General features: G+C 38.6%; 1 protein-coding gene across 2 annotated transcripts; it reads right to left on the bottom strand.

Moving 5' to 3' along the window:
- Positions 1–7: 7 nt before the first annotated feature.
- On the bottom strand, positions 8–21,378 carry nvl (nuclear VCP like). 2 transcript variants are annotated; one of them, XM_058385148.1, is made up of 23 exons: positions 21,151–21,378; positions 19,475–19,545; positions 19,314–19,366; positions 18,441–18,531; positions 17,018–17,078; positions 16,254–16,538; positions 15,488–15,626; positions 15,315–15,391; positions 14,286–14,420; positions 13,175–13,276; positions 11,933–12,050; positions 11,291–11,435; positions 10,912–11,197; positions 8,499–8,720; positions 7,535–7,639; positions 7,230–7,292; positions 6,148–6,267; positions 5,120–5,219; positions 4,942–5,048; positions 4,759–4,835; positions 4,336–4,424; positions 804–901; positions 8–179 (listed from the first exon to the last, which is right to left on the bottom strand). In XM_058385148.1, the coding sequence occupies exons 1-23, from the start codon at positions 21,205–21,207 to the stop codon at positions 135–137; spliced, it is 2,646 nt and encodes an 881-aa protein (XP_058241131.1). In that variant the 5' UTR covers positions 21,208–21,378; the 3' UTR covers positions 8–134. The 2 variants fall into 2 exon arrangements, with proteins under 2 accessions (XP_058241131.1, XP_058241130.1); XM_058385147.1 differs by having other exon boundaries at positions 16,254–16,541.
- Positions 21,379–21,726: the final 348 nt, after the last annotated feature.

Raw genomic sequence — 21,726 nt, forward strand, 5'->3', positions numbered from 1 at the left:
TTTGTCCTTTATGCTATTAAATACTTTATTTCAGCATGGCCCTCATGGAATTGAGGTCAATAGAATAATATTGAAGTTTTACACCAATCAAAACAAAAAAATGGTGAGAAAAGCGCCAGTCTCCATCAGTAGTCCTATCTGGTGAGAGATTCTCGCAGTTTCTCGTACATCAGCTGGTCCTGTATGGAAAAGCAAAACAGAAGCAAAACACTTTTGGTGTTTGAAAGTCATGTGATAATGAAAGATAATAGCTGGCACTAAATGCTCAGAGGGTAGTTGTTGTTTGCTTTTCTAAAAGAGGGATGAGAAATGATGCGACTTCCTTTACTGCACAAATTCCACGTAGCACAAAGCTGTTTATTTCTGCAAACCAAGAGCCAGAACTGACTTTGCTCCACCAAAGCAAACAGTGTATACGTGGCAGCTAAAACTCCAGGCTCCAGTGTAAGAAATTTGGCTATAAGAGAAAAAAGTCTTAGCAACCTTCTCTCCTGGGAACTGGACAGACTGGTTCACTGAAGCACTTGACAAGCATCATGAGCTACGAGAACACACACATGCACCTGCTTACATCCCACAAGGCCAAGAGTTTTGAAGCTAATAGGACTCTTAGGGGAATCATTAGCCCTTTTGACTTGATGCTGGGTTACAGAAATGCACTTGCAGTGGATAAACATATGTCTAGCCGACTAAACTGCAGACGCAGTATACAAGCTGCTCGAGGACACTCCCTCTTATTAGTCTCACCAGTTGCTACATATCAGTATTATTGGCTCCAGCGCTCCTGTGTTAAGTGCACTCACCTTTTTAGACACGGACGGCCGCACCTTCTTGAAAGCCTCTTCAAAATTCTGCTTGCTGACTTGTATGTCTTTAACAGAGCTGGAGGAGAATGTGTGTCCTGTGTCAAAGAAACATCGCCAAAAAGTGAACCGCATGCACCCGAGGACCAGACTATGCAACCGTATGACAATCCTAAAGCATTCCGCATGCAAGTGTCCACCATTTGGGAATTCAAATGAATTATTGCCACAAAAAATGGCTTCTAAATGTAGCATTTTAATAGCAGTACCTGTATATAATGCAGGAGATAACAATTATGAAGCACAAGTTTTAACTATTACTGATGGGAAACAAACCTCAAAGCATTTATGATACACAATATGTGTTTGCTCACAATCTGCCAGAAATTTAGTACTGTTGCATTTATAAAAGACTTAAAATTGTAATGGATAGACAACTGAGACAGAGAATCTCTAAAACAAGACTGATGTGTGTGAGGAGTGAATGCTAGCCCAGATGGTCTGATCCTACAGAAAAGCTACTGTAGCACACACTGCTGAAAAAGTTCATGCCGGCTCTGATGGAAAGGTGTCGGAACACACAGAGCATTGCAGTATGCTGTGTATAGAGCTGACCGGTGAGAGTGACCATGCTGATCTCTGTATACTGCGAAAACGTTATTTTGCTGGTTGTCACTGGTTGTCCTTCCTTGGACCATTTTGGTAGATACTAAGCACATTGTATCAACAAACAACCCAGTCCTCTAACGGTCACAATCTGGCCCTTGTTAAAGTCGCTTAAATCAACTACAAGAACTGACTTTTCACTGACTGCCTAATATAATGAGATAATCGATCAGGAACACCATTATGACCACTGACTAACAGTGAATAACACTGATTATCTCCTCATCATGGCACCTGTTAGTGGGTGGGATATATTAGGCAGCAAGTGAACATTTTAAGTTTAACAAAGGCCAAACTGTGATGGCTAGACGACTGGATCAGAGCATCTCCAAAACTGCAGCTCTTGTGGGGTGTTCCCGGTCTGCAGTGGTCAGTATCTATCAAAACTATTCTTCAAGTCCTGTAAGTATCTAGCTCAGGGATCTAGTGGAGTCCATGCCTCGACGGGTCAGGGCTGTTTATGGCAGCAAAAGGGGGGACCAACACAATATTAGGCAGGTGGTCATAATGTTATGCCTGATCAGTGTAGATCCTACATCTTAGTTATCAGAGTTTAAATAGCAATTGAACAATTACGAGAATCCTCACTGAATTCTATAACAAATAAATAACCCCAGGTGATGACAAATAAATAAATAAATAAATAAATAAATAAAGATTCCAGAACGTAGTCATGTGCTGGCAACAATTTACATATTAAATTTTAAATTATTATTATTATTATTATTATTATTATTATTAATAATAATAACCCTGTCTTAATACCTATATTTCCATTTTCTAAATCCCACCTCCTGCTGCACCACAATCATCACCCAGAACATGATACATGATCTAGTTAAGGGAACTAGGTCACATTATTTAACGATCACTGACAACTTTTTCAGAAACAGGAACACTCCTCATGTGGAAACACAGGCGCAAACCCGTGCAGCACAAGTCATATAACTCTATATAACTCATATGCTCTATGTCCTATCAGCAGGTGAACGTCTCAAAAGAAAATAAAGATTCTATTGTCACTGATTTTAACTCTCAACAATAAACAGCTGTCTTCTAAAGACTAAGTGTGAAAGCTGGCACCTTTCTTACAGTTCACTGGAATTGATTCTTCTTCCTTGTTTAAGGGTACATCGTGCAAAACCTTTGTTTTTTGTAATGCAGTACCCATCCTTTGCATAGTTCAACTGGAGGTCGGAAGGCTGCAGTGTTATGAGCTGGTTTGCATATTATTTTGCATATTATGAGCTGGTATTGCATATAGACCGGAAAAAATTAAAATCCAAATAAACAATGCAGAAAATGGCCACAACCCAATAACAAACAAAACATATCTAATATTTACCTTGTATTCTATCACACATCATTCCACACACACACAGAGTAGGTCTTCACTTGCTTATAACATAATAGTGAATGAAAATCACACTCATTTCATAAGAAAGAGTGGAGAAGCTGAAAGTCAGTGAATGTCAGGTCACTGCTCTGGATACAAAGACTAAATCACACTGAAAAATATGATCAAGGATTGATGCAGCATTTTCTGAATATCATTAACTGATAATAATTAGTGCCCAAAGTTCAGTCCTAATCATTTTCAGAAAATTCCACCCCTTTTCACTTTTGTACAGAATATTTAGAATTCATAAATAGGATTGTTTACATCCTATAAATGGCAATTCTGAGAAAAATCCTATATATATTCTAATTCATAAACATACTATAAGACATTTTAACTGTAAATCTACTTAAGAACAATCAATACAATGTCAAAACATTAATTTTCATATTATATACACTCCCTTCAAAAGTGTCATTTTAGTTCAGACAGACCAGAATGAGACCCTTTGTTTGAACCCACCTAAATTTTCAGCAAGAATATTGAAGTATGTGACTGACCGGTGTTTCTTGTTCAGGTGTGTACTTACTGTTTACAATGTTAATAGTTCTCAATGTCTATTGTATGGTTTGAGTACTGGGTTTAAACCTGCATGTTTTGTTAAAAAGGATAAACCGACATGAAGACCAGAGAGCTGTCTATGGGAGAACAGTAAGCCATTTTGATGCTGAGAAATCATCAGACATCAGGCTGGCCAAGGAAAACTATAGCAGTTGATGACCAACCTTGTAAGAAAAACTGTTCGATGTAGACCACTCATCAGTGGAAAGAATCAGATGACCAGGCTGCAAATGTCTGGATATATTGAATATATTCTGGTCTATCATCTCATGTTCATCTGATGATCTCAGTCCCAAATGATCCATTAGGACTATCAGGGAAAGAAAAAAAAAAAGCACTAGCCGTTCCTTTTGGAGGGAGTCGTATATAATAGAAGAAATGATGATTCGACATTATATGGATTATTAAGTAGAAAAGGACAGATTTTCAGTTAAAGAAATACTCAGTGGTTAAGATGAACAACTGATCAGAAAGATGAGATCTGCCAAGCTGTCACTGCTGGGCCCTTGAGAAAGGCCCTTAACCCTGAACAGCAGTTATAAATGAGATAAACATAAGTCACTCTAGATAAGATTGCCTGATGCTGTAAATGAGCCACAAAAATTCTGAACACAGTTACTTTAAGCACGAGATCTGCAACCAAATATTTATTTGAAACCTATCCATTCCAATACTTCTGCACACCTAAAAATCGTGCGGTTGCCCCCAAAGGTGCCATGCTCTAAATCGTTTAATTCAATGTACAAGATCTGAAATCTATTATGTTGAAATAATGCAACTGTAAATCCACAGAAGCAAGAAAATGTTTTGAAAAGATGGAAATTTTGAAGAAAAAACATTTGTCCCTTATTTTTTTGACCCTATGACGGTGGCAACCATAAGTGTGTGGGATGCTGGCATGTTTACCTTCGTGTGCAGGAGATGTTTGAGAGTAGAGGTGGGCTCTTAATGCGTTAACCGAAGCCTCTCTAACTAGAGCTGACAAGTCTGCCCCGCTACACACACACACACACACACACACACAGAGCGAGAGAGAGAGTATAATAAACTTAATGATACCACTGAAACTAACATGACATCAGCAGATGCCAGTCAGCCTCAATAAAACAATTACGGTCATCACCTTTAGCAAAAAAATAGCTGAATAGCTGCAATAAAAACATCTAACATGCACATAAAGTTCCTTGAAACATTTTACATTTAATAAATATAGCAATTGTACTAATGTTGAAACGTTTTTTTTTTTAAAGAAACAAGTATATAATAAACTACCCCTAATCCATTTGATCACAGATTTAGTTTAATTCTTTCATGTTGTGCAATACTCACGTGAAACAGTCACAACGTTCGTCATGGGCAATTTCCTCCAAGTTCACATCAACGTCCAGACGAGGCTTAGTTCCTCCCTGTGGCAATTCCATGGATTATTTACAACTTACTTGCAATGCAGTTCACGTTATTGTTCTGTACAAGCTGATTACCTCAGCAGCCGTGTTAAACAGATAAATTCACCTTGGTAATAGTGAGTAATATGGCGTGTCTGTCTGCCGGCGGAGGCAAACCCACGTACAAGGTTTTGTCTAAACGGCCCGGTCGAAGCACTGCTGGATCGATGATATCTGAACCAGATCAAACAAAGGCGTAAGGTAAATGTTAGAAAAGACAAACGTGCTTTGCTGCCTCTTTTTACCTGGCCGGTTGGTGGCAGCCATGATGAAAACCTGGCGCCGTGTCTCCAGCCCATCCATCTCAGTCAGCAGCTGGTTCACTACACGCACACTGGCTCCGGACTGAACACACAAACAAAACACTCACAATTACATTCTGCTGTTCACATTATCTGTTTCATTTTCAATCACTTGAACATGTACTCAATTAACAGATTTCAGAAATTAACATCCTGCTGTTTGTAGAAAAGAACAAACTGTGTTTATTAGTGAAGTCTAGATAGCTACTCATCAATTCTGTGTAACTCTTGCTTCATATTTAGTGTGAAACCTGGCACTGTGCCTAACTGATCAAAAGTTACTCCTATCCTGCTTCCTCGACTCACACAGTTCCTATTGTTTTTTCCCTTCCTGATATAAAAAACAGTTTGACTTAACAATAATGTGAAATAAACCTTTACCGATGCACTGTTTGCTAGTTGAGCGAACGTATCTGAGCTAAGGCATTGCTAGGTCAGCTCAGGCAAATCCTGTGGGTTGACGGGAATATCTGGAAATTTGCACGCGGCTGTAAGCACTGCAACTCTTTGTTACATGCAACATACCAGCCACAGTCACTTACACGTCTTTTCCCTCTCCGGTTTTCTTCCCATTTTCTCCCCAAATGGGTCACCTACCCACCAGCTACCAGCTACCAGCTCTCCCCATCACACAACAGCTACCAACTGGAGAAGACTGAATGCTAACACAGGCTTCCTCAAGACACATGACATCAGCCAACCACACCTTTACTGCTCATGCTCAGTGTAACAGAGGAAAGAATGATCTGCCCTTTTCCACTTATACAAGCTCACAGGCAGCCACTTTTGGCTTCTGTTGTTACTGTGTTTGACAGGAGAGAGAGAGAGAGAGAGAGAGAGAGAGAGAGAGAGAATGGCCACAAATGGCTCTAAAATCACTACTTCCAATATGTACAAGTTTTCTCATACATGAAATAACACTCGCACCAAATACAGTGACAACATCTATAGATATATACTGCATTTATTACCTCATGGCCAGAACGTCTGGGGCAAAGGGCATCAATCTCATCGAAAAAGATGACACACGGGGCAGAGTTTCGTCCTCTCTGGAACACCTGGCGAACTGCCCGTTCACTTTCACCAACATACTGCAGAATAATTTCATTTAATAAAAAAAATCTTGAATCCGCACAATATGTTTATACATGGCACACGAGGAAATAATTCAGACCTAAGCTAAAGTTTGCAACTTTTCATAGTCATTAGAGACTGGAAGTGTTAAGCAACAGAGACTGAAAAGCTTGTGTTTTGTGATCTGCTATTACAGCTCAACACTATCACCAGAAATCTCTTTCTTGCAGGGCAGTAACCAAATCATCCGGAAGCTCTGGGAGTGAATAATGGATTAGGTCTAGTTAAAAAAAAAGAAAAGAAAAACGGACTAGTTACCCTGAATATAAGATGTGTATCAGCGATCACGTGCAAATTTACTTTGGGTGTTTGTTTTATTTTGGCCTATTATCCTTAGTGCTATCAGTGAATCTAAAGCATCATGCGCAGTGTGGGAAAACCATGTCATTTAAAACATAGACAGGATTATAAAGCATGTCAGCCAAAAAATTATTTTCTGTTTAGAATAATACGCTGTTTTTAAAAAAAAATAAAATACAGAAATGATTACAATAGGGAGGAATATCTTTGCATGTCTATTGTGCTGTATGCTAAGACTGTATGCTAAGCTGTCTTGCCTTGTCAGTTACAGAGATCAGTATCAGTGTCCTATGGAAAGGCACACAGCAACACTTGACACAAAATACGTGACACCAACCGTGAGTCTGCGGATGACACCTACTCCTACCAAACCCATACACCCACAATCTCCACTACGACTACTACTATTCCTTATCACTAATAGCTCTATTATTATTTTGACCACTGCTGCAATTATTATTATTATTATGATTATTATTATCATCCAACACTATCTCTACAAATCGCTTATATACACGTAAGTATTAAGAAAATGAAAGCATCATAAATGAAAATAAACAAAGAGCCAGCATGCTTTTAAACGGGAATGCAAGTCATGTGAGCATCCGGTGGAACTCACCATATTCAGTAGCTCGGGGCCCTTGACGGATATAAAGTTTAAACCAGACTCATTGGCAACAGCCTGTAATAATAAACAGAGAAGGTTAGTATGTAAGCTGTGAGGCTGCTGATTTATAAACCCTGCTTAGAACTTTAGTTTCTAATAACGAAAAACACAAATGTATGAGGTTAAGTATGAGTAGAGACACGCCTTTACTCTTTTCATCCTTCAGAGGCTTTTAGATAAGTCTATCATTAAAAATACATAACAATTGAGAGATACAGAAAGAGAAGCAAATCTAGAGAGAAAAAACGTCTGTATACTTTTGCAAGAAGGGTTTTTCCACATCCTGGAGGTCCAGCAAGCAGCACTCCTGCAGGGGCAGTCAATCCCAAAGCTTTGAACTGCTCTGGACTACGTACAGGAGCCTGAATACACACACACACACACTCTATTTTTAAAGAATTACATTTCAAAGTCTCGGTGCTATATAAGCTAAGCTGTATACAGATCTATAAAACTGTACAGCTTCTTAAACTCTAAACACACGGGTTAACAAATGACCTTCGCATATGCTAATTACGACCTTATTCACCCCTGATTCACAGTGCATGACCCACACAATGGTCACATTCACACACTAGCAACGTGACTCTTTAGCTAGTTAGGAACATGACAGGTCCTGGCAGCAAGAAATTCTTAAGTCACTCACACACACAAAAAAACACAATCTTAAAATACCAGCAACTAAGTCACTATATCAAGTGTATGTGCTCATATAATTAAAGTCAAATACCAGGTATGCAAACTCCATGAACAAGTTATTCAAATGAAAAATCTTGTGTAATACTGGTCAAGCCTGAGAATTCTGTCAGTAAAAGGATAAGAGAGAATAGATTTATAATAAAACAACTGGCTGAATGTCTGAGGAATAATATTTTCAGTACATTTGTACTGAATATTCTGTACCTTCAGGACTTCACAGTCACACAAATCTATTTTCCGTGATTCCTCAGTTTCTTCCTTATTTTGTTTCAGGGATTTGTTTTTCCTATGACATGGCTACTTCGGGTTCATTAGCTATCTAGATCTAAATCCAGATATCGGTTCAGAAGGTTTGTGGCAATGAGCTGTAAGAAAATAAACTAAACTGAACTAAAAACACAGATCTGATGGAATTCAGGTCACAGCTACTCATATAAAATCAGTTAGTCTTATTATCAGGGATTTTTCTTTTGTATCTACTGTTATGATCTAATGGATGTTTAAACTGTCGGCTAATCCTACCAAGATGGCCATGGTGAGTTCCTCCCGAATGTCTTGCAGAGCTCCGACATCGTCCCAGGTGACATCAGGCACAGTGGCGAAGCCTTCACGCTTGGCAGACGGCTGGACCCGTGCCAGAGACGCTCTGAAGTCATCCATGACGATGCAGAGATCAGCAAGCTGTTCCTCGCTCAGAGATCTGCTGTTCCTTAGCAGAGAAAGCAGCTGTTCTAGCTCCCCCTGCTGGTGAAGAGGGAAAAAAAATGTTAACATGTACTAAAAACCCAACTGGGTTTGCTGTCACCCCCAAACATGTAGCAGAATTTACAGTTACAGATTTACATTACAGTAAATGGCAACAAGGATGTTTATATTTAAAATCGAATTACATTAGCATTTAATATATATTTTATTATTACTATTATCATCATCATCACCATTTACATAATAGTAATAATAATAATAATAATAATAATAATAATAATAATTATTATTATTATTATTATTATTATTATAAAAATGAATATATTAACAAAAAATGTCTTAAGCATAAATTCTACACACAAATCGGCTTCATATATGGTGACTGGAGCAGATTATTCCCATCAATTTATACTCATCACACCATTCATAGAGCCCTAGTGACCTGTGTATCAGAACTCCCCCGGAAATACTACTCACCTCAAGATATCCCTGTTTCATCACTAGCTAAAGGTGATCAGTGAGAAGAGCTTTGTATTTATTTGCTGTGACTATTTTCTCTGAGCAGACAAATGCATCCAAACCACGGCAGGAGAAAATAAATATCTTTCAATTCGATTCATTTGTCAACAATGACATTGTCTGAAAGCTGCTTTAAAGTTAAGATACTATTTATCCCTAATGAGCAAGCCTGAGGCAATGGTGGCAAGGAAAAACTCCCCGAGATGATATGAGGAAGAAACCTTAAGAGGAACCAGACTCAGAAGGGAACCTCATCCTTATTTGGGAGACACTGGACACTAAACTGTTGATAATGTCCTTTTTACAACAGCAACCAAGAGCAACCTTTCACAACACGAGAGACAATACTTTTACCTTTCACCCACCTCTTTGTGTGTGTATGTAGAAATTCTTTAGTTAATACATTATGTGCCTTCAGCATCTTGAGCAATTCCCACTTCAACCTGGTATGAACTTTTGACCCAATTTAATAAATCAGCACTTCTCCTACCTATTATATCTTATCTATATATCTTTATGGACATTAGCAAGTGACAGACAAGCCTGAGATTCTTTTGAGTCACAAATAAAATAGGGCGAAAATTCAAATGATTGTTTGTCCCATTTATACTCGTCTGCTTGGCGATGGAGGTTTTACACACTGGCAGTATGAATCTCTGTGATTGTTCCCCCTGCAGCATCTGCGTTTATTTTGCATCATCAGAAACGTGCATGCCTCACCAAATTCTTGGTGTAATTACACTACATTGCCAAAAGTCTTGGGACGAGAAGGTCTGGCTCGCAGTCTCCGCTCTAATTCATCCCAAAAGTGTTCTATCAGGTTGAGGTCGGGACTCTGTGAAGTTCCTCCACACCAAACTCTCTCATCCATGTCTTTATGGACCTTGCTTTGTGCACTGGTGTGCAGTCATGCTGGAACAGGAAGTGGTCATCACCAAACTGTTCCTCACAAAGCATGAAATTGTCCAGAATGTCTTGGTATGCTGAAGCATTAAGAGTTCCTTTCACTTGAACTAAGGGGCAGAGTCCAACCCCTGAATTCAATGATTTAGAGGGGTGTCCCAAAACTTTTGCCAATATAGTGTATGTACAGCAAGGCACCTCACCTCTTCTGTGTTCCACAATACTTCTCTGCCAGACATAATATGTTATTTGGAAACTAATGATAACATCATCAGCTAAAAGACATGTTCAGGTTACTTTATTTCCTGAACAGGTGCAGACCCGAGGATGAGTGGCTTTCACGTTCAGAGGAATCTCAACACAGTTCCATTGCAACCGAACTTACATAACCTTCTAGCTAGTCTCGGTACAGTACCTCGGGTAGGCACCGTGCTGAGCTTTCTGGACCACATAATTCTGCTTCCACTTCAATAATTTTTCCTGCTAGTCTGTTTCAGACTAAACTGCCAGTGCGGAAGCCCTCCGTGGCAGTAGGAATTTCTTCTAGACCTGCACGATAACATCTGATCACATGGATGTGTTTCCTTCTTTAATAAAGATCAGACCTTATTATCCATTTAGCTGTTGCAGTAGATGAAGTTCATTAAGTTGCTTCATACAGACAAACACCCAAATGGCTGAGAATATTCCCAGTGCTGTTATTCATTCAGTTCATTTCAGGTCATTTCTGAATTTGTGAGCATCCAGCTTAGTGAATGTTAGTACAGATCCCAACAATGAATTAAGTCACAAATGTAAGCACACATACCTGTGCACTTAAATGATCAGAAGCCTGTGCACTTTCTTCTGCCACATCACTGGACATGCTCATATCTTGAGACTTTGTACTGGCATCATTCTGGTCATCCGTGATGTTCTGACACATGGTGCCAGTCTCAAGCTGCAGCAGTAGGAGTCGGTTAACAGCGGTCATGGCTGCCTCGCGGCACAGCGCCATCAGATCCGCACCCACATATCCGGGTGTGAGCCGAGCCAGCTGTGCGAAGTCAAAGTCTGCGGCCAGCTTCAGTTTCCGACACAGAGTACTAATAATTCTGTCACAGAGCAAAATGTAAACAAATTGCTTATAAGATGATGGATGAAATAAAGGTCATTTGGTTTGCATGAGGTGTAACAAGGCTACGTACTTGAGACGCGCTCCTTCATCTGGTATTCCCAGACAGATTTCTCTGTCAAAACGTCCTGCTCTTCTCAAAGCCGGGTCTAGAGAATCAGGCCGGTTGGTGGCTCCAATAACCAAGACCTGTGCTGGGATGCGTAAGGAATTCAAGTCTAAAGAGGAAAGAAAAAGAGCAAGAGAATGAGAACATGACCGAACACATACAGCTAAAAAGCTAAAGTTTGCGTACACACAGATAATAATACATAAGGTAAAAATAAAAAGGAATTAATTTAATTTAATAAAGTATTTTAAAATATTATGAGTGTGGAAAAACAAATTTATATTAGATTATTTTCCTACTTGATACCATCAATTATTAACACAATTAATAACTCAAACTTTTCCTTTATAATTTCCTCAGTCTTTTAATATATTCCCAGAGCAGCTTTTGATTATTCTCAGCAATATTGGCCTCAGCCATTACTGGAGACCCAGAAAGTCTGTCTTTCTTTCTTTCTTTCTTTCTTTCTCATGTTATTGTTTTGTATTCTGTGAAAAACACCTGCATGATAAATCACTGGATATAAAGCTACACATTTCACCAAATTCCATGAACTGAACCATTACTCTATTTCTTTCAATCACGAGCTTATCGCAGAACGCTCACCATCCATGCAGGTGAGTAACTGAGCAACAATTCGTCTCTCCATGTCCTTGGAAGCCACCTCTCTCTTTGGGGTGATAGCATCGATCTCATCAATGAACAGAATGCAGGGAGCACCGCTCTGGACAGGAGGAAGATAAATATATGTAAATGAACAAAAGTGGAAATGTTGAATAACAGACCTATAAACAGCTATATGACATCGTGTAGTGTATATATGACAGGAAGTTCAGTGTACACTGTATGACCAAATGTGGAACACATGACCAATCACATCCACATGTGCATTTTGAAACATCCCAATACAGATTTAGTTCCCGTTTGCTGTTCAGCATTCTGGAAGGGATTTCCTCTAGATTTCTGAGCACGGCTTTGGGGATTTGCAGCCAGAAGAACTGGTACAGATGTTGGGTTTGGAGGTCTGGGGTGCAGTTCATCCCAAAGCTGTTCAATGGGGTTGAGGTCAGGGTTCTGCATAGGACACTAAAGTTCTTCCACTCCAACCTTGGCAGTGTCTTTATGAAGATTGCTTTGTTCTTTGTTCAACATACAAAGACATTCTAACAAATCAGTGCCTCAAGATTTATGGAAAGTTTGGGGATCAACCACATACAGATGTGAAGTTCAGGTATCCACATACTTTTGGCCCTATAGTGTACATTTTGAGGAAGATCAGGAACCATAAAGAGTAAATGAATGTCGAATAACATGCTGATAAACAGTTATATGATATACAGCAATATTTATAATAGACACTGGACATTCTAATATCCTATTTGATAGCTGGGAATCATTTATGACGTCCTGAGAGTCTTGTTCAGAAGGTAACATTAATACAGCTTCCAAGGATGGCTAATTTGGAAATTCGACATTCTCAACATTTTTCCTTCCATTGCAGCTCAAACATTTACCACAATGTTGCAATGAAAACTGCTTTATTGCTAAAACATTCCTACATAGTTGCGGGTTTGTCCACCATGTTTAAACAGACGGCGGCACGGTACATTTGGGTTTCTATGGTTTTATGGTTGAAAGGATGAATGAATGTTTCAACTAAAATGAGATATGTTTGGTCAAACAAGGGTCAGTATATACAATGCTTACCCAGGCCTTCTCAAATATAACAGAAATGTGACAATAAATGTTAAAGATTGCTAAATAGTGTGGTATTTTTGCAGCACATGTCCACTCCACATTATTTACTGTGTGTTTATTCTTTTTAAAAATATTTAATAGAGCACTTACCACAGCTTGCTCAAACAGCTCGCGTAGTTTCTGCTCCGACTCCCCTGAAATGCCCGACACCAGCTCTGGAGCAGAGACCTTCAATAGGGGCAACTCCATTTCCTACAATTACACGAAAGCTCACTGATCACCAAGCACCTCTGCCAAACCTCTCCAACAAACTCACTTAACCATATATTACATTTGCTATGTAGTAGACACTTTATCCTACTCAAGAACTACGCAATGTTCACACAGTGAGGGGATCAAGCATCAATACATGTTAAAGAGTGGGTCAATAAACAATATTCAGTCTCATTTATCAAGTTATACATCAAACTAAACTAAAAAAAAAAAAAAAAAAATCAGCAATACTGATTTTCTTTATAGTTGCACGTTGATAAATGCCATAAATCTCCTGTACATTTCTGACCAGGTTACAGCATTTATGTACATTTAGCCACGCCCACAAAACTCCATAAAAGGCAAAGCTTACAGAGAACTGAAACACCAAATTGATGACTAAAGTGCAGGATGCTAGAGCAGAGGGTCAGAAACCACAGACACACGAATTATTTCTCTTTTTATATGCCATCATTCCTTTTGTCTTATTTGTCCTGATTAATGGATCTTTCAGTTAAACTTGATAACAGTCAATATATAAAACAACAGTATCTCATGATACTATGGGGCATTGGTGGCTCAGTGGTCATGCGGAAGACCCAAACCTGCATTGCCGGTCCCAAGCCCAGATAAAATGGGAGGGTTGTGTCAGGAAGGGCATCCGGCGTAAAAGAAAACCTGTGTCAAGTTGTCGTGGTCTGCTGTGGCGACCCCTCACACACGGGGAACAGCCGAGAGATCAACAACATCTCATGATAATATGATTTAAGCCCAATCGATCAAGGCTCACATTAGTGACACTCCTTATATGTACATTTACACGAAAGTGCTCTCATATCTCATTTCTAATCATCACCATTCGTGAATTTCTGTGTAATTGCTCTTGTAAATAAATCAAATTTGACAATGAAACTTCAACAGCCATCACACCTCGTGTTCAATATAGAGATGACGTAAGCCATTCACATGAAGTTGTGATTATTAGCAACATGAACATTCACTCACTCACCCCAGCAACAGCTTGGGCGAGGAGGGTTTTTCCACAACCGGGAGGCCCATGAAGAAGGAAACCTCGTGGAGGCACCACTCCCAGCTGCTGGTACACTTCAGGATGGCGCATATGGATGAGTAATTTGCACAACTCCTAAACACAGGAAACACAGAAAATGCTTTACATACACTACCAGTTAAAAGTTTGGACACACCTTCTAATTCCATGGTCTTTCCTGATGTTTATTTCTTTCTACATTGTAAAAAGGCGGCTGAAATACACAATAATCTCGTCTGAACAGTTGATATTGCGATATGTCTGCTACTGATGCTCAAAAAAGCCTTCATTATAAAGCCTTCATAACGGCTCTAATCTGAGGTGCTGTTAATTGGTGATTTCTGAGGCTGGTAACTCTAAATGAACTTCTCCTCTGCAGCAGAGGTCAGTTTTGGTCTTGCTTTACTGGGATGGTCTTCATGTGAGCCAGTTTCATCATGGTGTTTGATGGGTTTTGCAAATGCACTTGACAATACTGTTCTTGCAAGAACTATTCCAGAACACCTGACCTTCGTGTCTTAAAATAACAACTGACTGTTTTTTGTTGTCATTTCATATGGATTACATCCAATCTCCAGTATTGTTCTAGAATGTAGAAAATAAATCCCTAAACAAAAAACATTGAATTAGAAGGTGTGTCCAAACTTTTGACTGGTATATGACGTGGGCCAGCATGTGTACGAATACCCAGTGTACTGGAATTTGCAACCTGCTGACCTGCATATAAGGAAAGCTGGAAAATTACATGTATAAAATGAGCTTCTAAATGAAATACAGCTATATTACTAAAGATATAATGAACAATGATTTTTCTTAATGATTATAAATACTCATACACATTCTAGCCTGGAGCATTTTTGAATACAGGAGGTATTTCCCCTCAGATCATTTAATGTTAAAGACACACTCCCATTTTAAACATTAAACACCCGTTAAAATCCTAACTAATGTTAGCATGGACTGGTTGAACAATATAATGGTTTTAAATACCGTCAGAGTTTCTTCATTACCGCCAACGTCTTCAAACTTCACTGTGGAATGCTGAAGTTCAGGAAGTTTGGTCCGGGCTTAAAACACAAAAAAATTATTCGTTTTCTGAAAAATCTGCTAAATCACATGCCACACGTTATACAGATTCTATATTTTACAAGAGGAATTTGTACCTTTTTTCGACATGACACTTTCCTCGATGTCAGCGTCTACACCTTTACCCTCTCCTTCTCTCTGGGTTTTTCTCTTTTCTTTCTTCTTGCCTTTCTTTGGCTTCTTTTCAGGCTCCAGCGCTGATAAATCAGTGTCTTTCTGTAAGTTTATACACAATAAAAAAAAAGACCAGGAATAAGCCACATAAATATCCAATCAGACTCGAACAAAATAAAAGAGACTTCCCTCTTACTTAGACATATTAAATCAGACAGATCCTGTCACAGCAATTACATCAAATTTAGAAATAAAATAAAAATGATTTAAAATAATATAATAAATGATTTAAAATAATAATAGTCATGTTGTAAAAAAATTTCACAGTTAATGGAAACTAAATCTGTAACTAGATGCAGACGTTACAAGTAATTATAAATACGCTGAATACTTTAATAAATATACATAAAAATACAAAAAATCTATAAAATCTTTGCAATGCATCTACCTCGAAAAAATTAGACACACTTCCAATGGATGACTGAAATCCTTTTACAAAATTTGGAGCCCTGTACCTAAGTTTAACATTTGGACCTTCTTATTAGAGTCTTGCTGGATGACCACTATACTAGACATTTATTTATTTATTTATTTATTGGTCTATGTGGAGGGTTTGTTTCTTGTTTCTCCTCTTATCAGACATCCTGTTTCATTTTGTAACTCATTCACGTCTGCAAAAATGTAATAAAAAAGGGAAAAGGACTAAGATGACTTGTGGAGCAAACCCACAGTGACCGCAGGGCTGGCTGACTCCTCCTCACACAGGTCAATCAGGATATTTTCCTGATCTTTTCTTCCTGTCTTATCAATGAACCAGCCACCTGCAGACACAGTGGTGGTGGTGGTGGTAGTGGAGCGATGAGGGGTACAACTGCTACTGCTGCCCTCTGCTGATGAACCCTTCTGGGAGGCTGGATTTGGGCTACTGCTGCCCTGCTCCCTTAAAGAGGCTCCGATATCAGGATTTCCTTTACAGTACAGGGACATCAGCGAGCTGTTCATGTGATTGGTGTTCTGCTGAGAGAGACAAACATATTTTCGTAATCAAACTGTAGGTTTTATCTATATAGCAACTTAAACTTCCAACAAAAACAATTGCAATGCACTTTTAAATACAAGCCACAGCCGAATAAACCAATTAAACCAATTAACAAGGAAGAAAAACAAAGGTGTCTGCCCTGATATGAGTTTTTAATATAAGCGCTCTCTTTCCATTTTTAAACTCTATCTCAAAAGCCATAATTATTTATTTTGTTTTCATCACTCATATTTCATTTCTATTCAGAAGTATTTTATAAATGAAAAATTATTAGTAGTAGTATTATTACAACAGTTTTGCAAGGTTGTTCAGTGAATTCCTGTGTGAACCCCAAGCTGACTGAGTGTAAGACACCTAAATAAACCGGTCTGATGGTAAAGTATTAGACAATAACAGGCAGTGTCATATTCATACTTTTAGATCGTGTCATGATAAGATGCTCAAACACACTTACCTCATTTTCAGAGAGATCTGCCTCGCTGTCTGTGCTGTCACTCAGCACACTGCTGTCCTCACTACAGAGCAGAAACAAGACAACATCAAGTTTCATGTCATGACTTCATCAGACCTGGCAGTGCATCAGCATTTACATTTACGTTTAAACACAAACTGTGGATACAGTGAAGGTTTCATTAAGGTGAAAAACAAATACAGACAGGTCTCCAGTGTCAGCGTTTAAAACTGTGTGTGTTTTTGTGTTTGTTAAAGCTTAAGCATTACAGAGAGTCAGAAGAGAGGCTGCAGTGGGAACGACTTTATAGCTGTTATAACACAAGTGTCCGGAACTAAATAGTCTCACGTTAGATGCAGCTATAAATGGACAAGTGTGGCAAGTCATTGAAATTGCAATTACTTATCAGAACATCAGTGGACCTTAACACTGAGCTCAACGTGTACATCATCTTAGCTTAAGAGTGATTCAGGACCAGGTGAAGAGGTTTGTTAAAATGTTTCGATCTAACTAAGAAAGAAGTCCAGTTGACATGACTCAACTTCCAGATGACCGCACCTAGATGACTGAGAGTCTTCACAGACAGACTGAGCAAAAACTTGCTCAGCAAAAGCTAGGTATGACACGTTCTTTTGAAGACTGTGATTGGTTGTGTAATAAAAAATAAGAGCTCTTTTATATGGGGTCTATTATAAGCCTTCATTTAAGAATTACAGGCTTAATTTTACTGATTTAATTATGTATATATTTTAACATAGTGACTACTTTCATTTCTATGGCATTTCATGGATGGATGGATGGATGGATGGATGGATGGATGCTTTATTGATCCTGAAGGAAATTCCAGACATCCAGCAGCGACAGAGACAGTAGCACAAAGACAGGTTGTAGATTGCACACTGTATATCTTACAAATAGTCAGTATACACAGGGTAATGTGATAACTGACCAGAAGTGACAAGATGTTAGCGTAGCTCACATAGCGTGACCTTCACATGCACAATCTAATCTGTAGCATCTTATTAACTCACGGTCTTCTATTGTCTGTAAGACAACTCTTCACCTTTCGGTTATTTTCTCCTCTGTTAAAGAAACTCTTAAGCCTCTTAACAGTCCTCCACCCAACTCCTAACACCTTTTGACCTTATCAGCTCTTTTGAGGATTAAGATGCTTTGTGAATAACTTTTATCTTTACTAGGATCTTCTCTTTAATTTTAAAAGGAAACACCCACATTTCTCAGAATTTTGCAAATCTCTTTGCACTAAGGATTTTCATGAATGCGGGCCCCGATGTATAGGACCGTCTTCACTGGTTGGTTTTCTACACATGTGAAGAAATCATAGCATATGGAGTACTTCCATTTTATTTTTTTTTTAATTTCCTCAAGATATTTATTGTGTACTGGATGTTACGATGTCTCTTACCCCTCATCCTCTTTACTGCGCCTTGCTCTTTTAGCCAAGTGTTTGTCTTCCAGTGCTGAGAACCCAGACTCATTACATATCACCTTGTGCACTATATTAAAAAAAACAAAACCATATATTTCACAAAAGAAAAATACACAGTTATAAAGGACAAAATAATTCTGAAAAGTTTGAGATAAAATATTTTACACCACTAAAAATTTACAATAAGGACACTTTACTCATCTTTAACTGATACAGTAGTAAAAATATATTTTCTTTTGTATATCTATTATATTTTTTATAGCTAAGAAATTCTAAGTCTTAATATTAACAGAAACTAAGCAGTGTTGATCAACTTATTTATGTCTGTTTCACTAATCTGCAGACGACTTTATCAAATCTATTGACTTTGAATAGACGAGTAAACAAATAATAACTTGAAGAAATGAATTTCGTAACCATTACTGGTGCATATGTAAAATAATATGTTAACTAATATTACTAAGTAGTCATATCTAAGGTGATTACCTAAGACTTCTTTTTAGCTGAAAGAGCACACTTATTATAACTTTTCAATTATTATTTTGAAAATAAGTACAGCGTGATCAAATATTAACTACTTCTCTTTGAATAGGTCATGTGACCATATAAATGATGGCTCATGTCAGTCAAGAACACTAGCTATGAGCTTATTACAATAATAATATATAGGAAGCATTAATTCACTAGAATTGTGTTCTGTGGCACTTACAGTAAAGTCCTTTATCACTTCAAAAGTCTACACCATAAGATGCTTTAATTAGCGATATACACTTCACTGCTTACTGCTGTATAAAGTAAATATTTATGAATGTAACCGAATTGTAAAGTTTTACGCTTAGAGTATGTTACCTTTTTCCACCTGTATCCTAAATGCTGTCTTGTTCCTTCGGCCATAATCCATCCTGTAAAAAAATAAGCATTCACGACGCGAGCGAGTCTGTCTTATTCTTACACTTCCAGGATATAATAATAATAATAATAATAATAATACACTTTAGTGTATCTCTCACCTGTACTGTTGCTGAAGGTCTGCCGCCATTTCAGCAACATCAACATACTGTCTGTTGGTGGATTTCAGATACTGTAGAAATATGAAAACAGAACTGAATATATCGGTTTCTATCGGACAGAAGCTCAGAAAACGACTCCAGGATATCCTGTATGTTTCATTTTCATCAATAATGAAAGTAGATTTTCCTATACCAATGTAACAACTACCTAAAAACTCAATATTAAGTGTTTTTGTCTGTGAAAACCTCTTACATGTTGCTAGCTTTTCTGCCAATAATATTCTGACATCTCTTTAATACACTATATTGCCAAAACTTTTGGGACATCCACCTTTACATGCACATGAGCTTTAATGACATCTCATTCTTAATCTTTAGGGTTTTTTATGACAAAGTTAGGGAGGCCAGATTAAGATGGTTTGGACATGTCCAGAGGAGGGAGAGTGAGTATATTGGTAGGAGAGTGTTGGACATGGAGCTGCCAGGCAGGAGGAAAAGAGGAAGGCCAAAGAGGAGGTATATGGATGGAATAAATGAGGATATGAAGCTAGTGGGTGCAAGTGTTGAGGATGCAGAAAGATAGGGATAGGTGGAGAGAGATGATTCGCTGTGGCCACCCCTGAAGGGAAAAGCCGAAAGAAGAAAAAGAAGACTGCTGCTTTTTTTCCCCTAAGTATATTAGATCATAAATGTAGAGGTTGGTGGCATGTCTTTCAGTGCAACTTTTTTGTTGGACACAAAATACAAATTTATCTATCTATACTATTTTGACAAAAGTTTTGGGACACTCCTCCAAATCATTGAATTCAGGTGTTGTTTTTCAGGGGTTGGACTCGGCCCCTTAGCTCAAGTGAAAGGAACTCAATGTTTCAGCTTCATACCAAGACATTTTGGACAATTTCATGCTCCCAACTTTGTGGGAACAGTCTGGGGATGACCCCTTCCTGTTCCAACGTGACTGTACACCAGTGCACAAAGCAAGGTCCATAAAGACATGGATGAGTGAGTTTGGTGTGGAGGAACTTGACTGGCCTGAGGGGAGACTGTGAGCCAGATCTTCTCGTCCAACATCAGTGCCTGACCCCACAAATGCACTTCTATTGGAATAGTAAAAATTTCCCATAAACACACTCCTAAACCTTGTGGAAAGCCTTCCCAGAAGAGTTGAAGCTGTTATAGGTGCAAATGGCAAGACAACTCCTTATTACATTCATGTGCATGTAGGGCAGACGTCTCAGTTTTGGTCTGGATCACAGTCTCCACTGTAATTCATCCCAAAAGTGTTCTATCAGGTTGAGGTCAGGACTCTGTGCAGTTCCTCCACACCAAACTCTCTCATCCATGTCTTTATGGACCTTGCTTTGTGCACTGGTGTGCAGTCATGCTGGAACAGGAAGGGGTCATCCCCAGACTGTTCCCACAAAGCATGGAATAGTCCAAAAAGTCTTGGTATGGTGAAACATTAAGAACTAAGGGGTCAAGCCCAACCCCTGAATTCAATGATGTGGAGGGTTGTCCCAAAACTTTTGACAATACAGTGTATCTATCTACCCATCCATCCCTGGGTTTCCCCAGTCCACCACACACATATACAGAACAGAAGTGTATTATTCCATACTGCATAAAGCCTCTAAAACTCCTACTTGGTGTAAATAATATAAAATGTACTAACTTACCTGATCAACCCTCTGTTTAAGTCGCTGGTCTATATAGCCAATATTTCTGTTCTTCATATTTCTTCCTTTACATGAAGCTAGCTCCTTACTGCATTAACTTAAACGTATTAAGACATTAAACCCACGCAGTCTGTCGGGTTTATTTAGAATTTATTACTTTTTCATTTAAAAAGCGATATTTTCCGACCCCAAACCTGCCATGTGAATCCAGCACTCTTCTACTGCATTATAAAAATGCAGACTAATACATGATGTTCCACACCGCCCCCTGCTGTACTGGAGCGCTGGCGTGGTGTTTCACTACTGCCACATAGGGGTGAAAAGCTTCAACACAATGTATTCTTATTCATTCGATTTGAAGTTGCTTTAAAAACAAAGAGCTAATTGCACTCAGGGGTCTGATGATGGATTTCCGTTCTGAAACAGAGCGGTTTTCGAGTTTCTGATAGTGTTTACATTCACCAGCTGCAAGACGAGCAAGACACCCCATTAACAACAGCGCGATCTTCGTCGCAGCTAACTGTGTGGACTGACTTTAACACGTTTTGATTTGTTTTAATTAATATGTATTTTCTT

Source organism: Hemibagrus wyckioides, linkage group LG29 (genome assembly GCF_019097595.1).
Source record: "Hemibagrus wyckioides isolate EC202008001 linkage group LG29, SWU_Hwy_1.0, whole genome shotgun sequence".
Lineage (NCBI taxonomy): Eukaryota > Metazoa > Chordata > Actinopteri > Siluriformes > Bagridae > Hemibagrus > Hemibagrus wyckioides.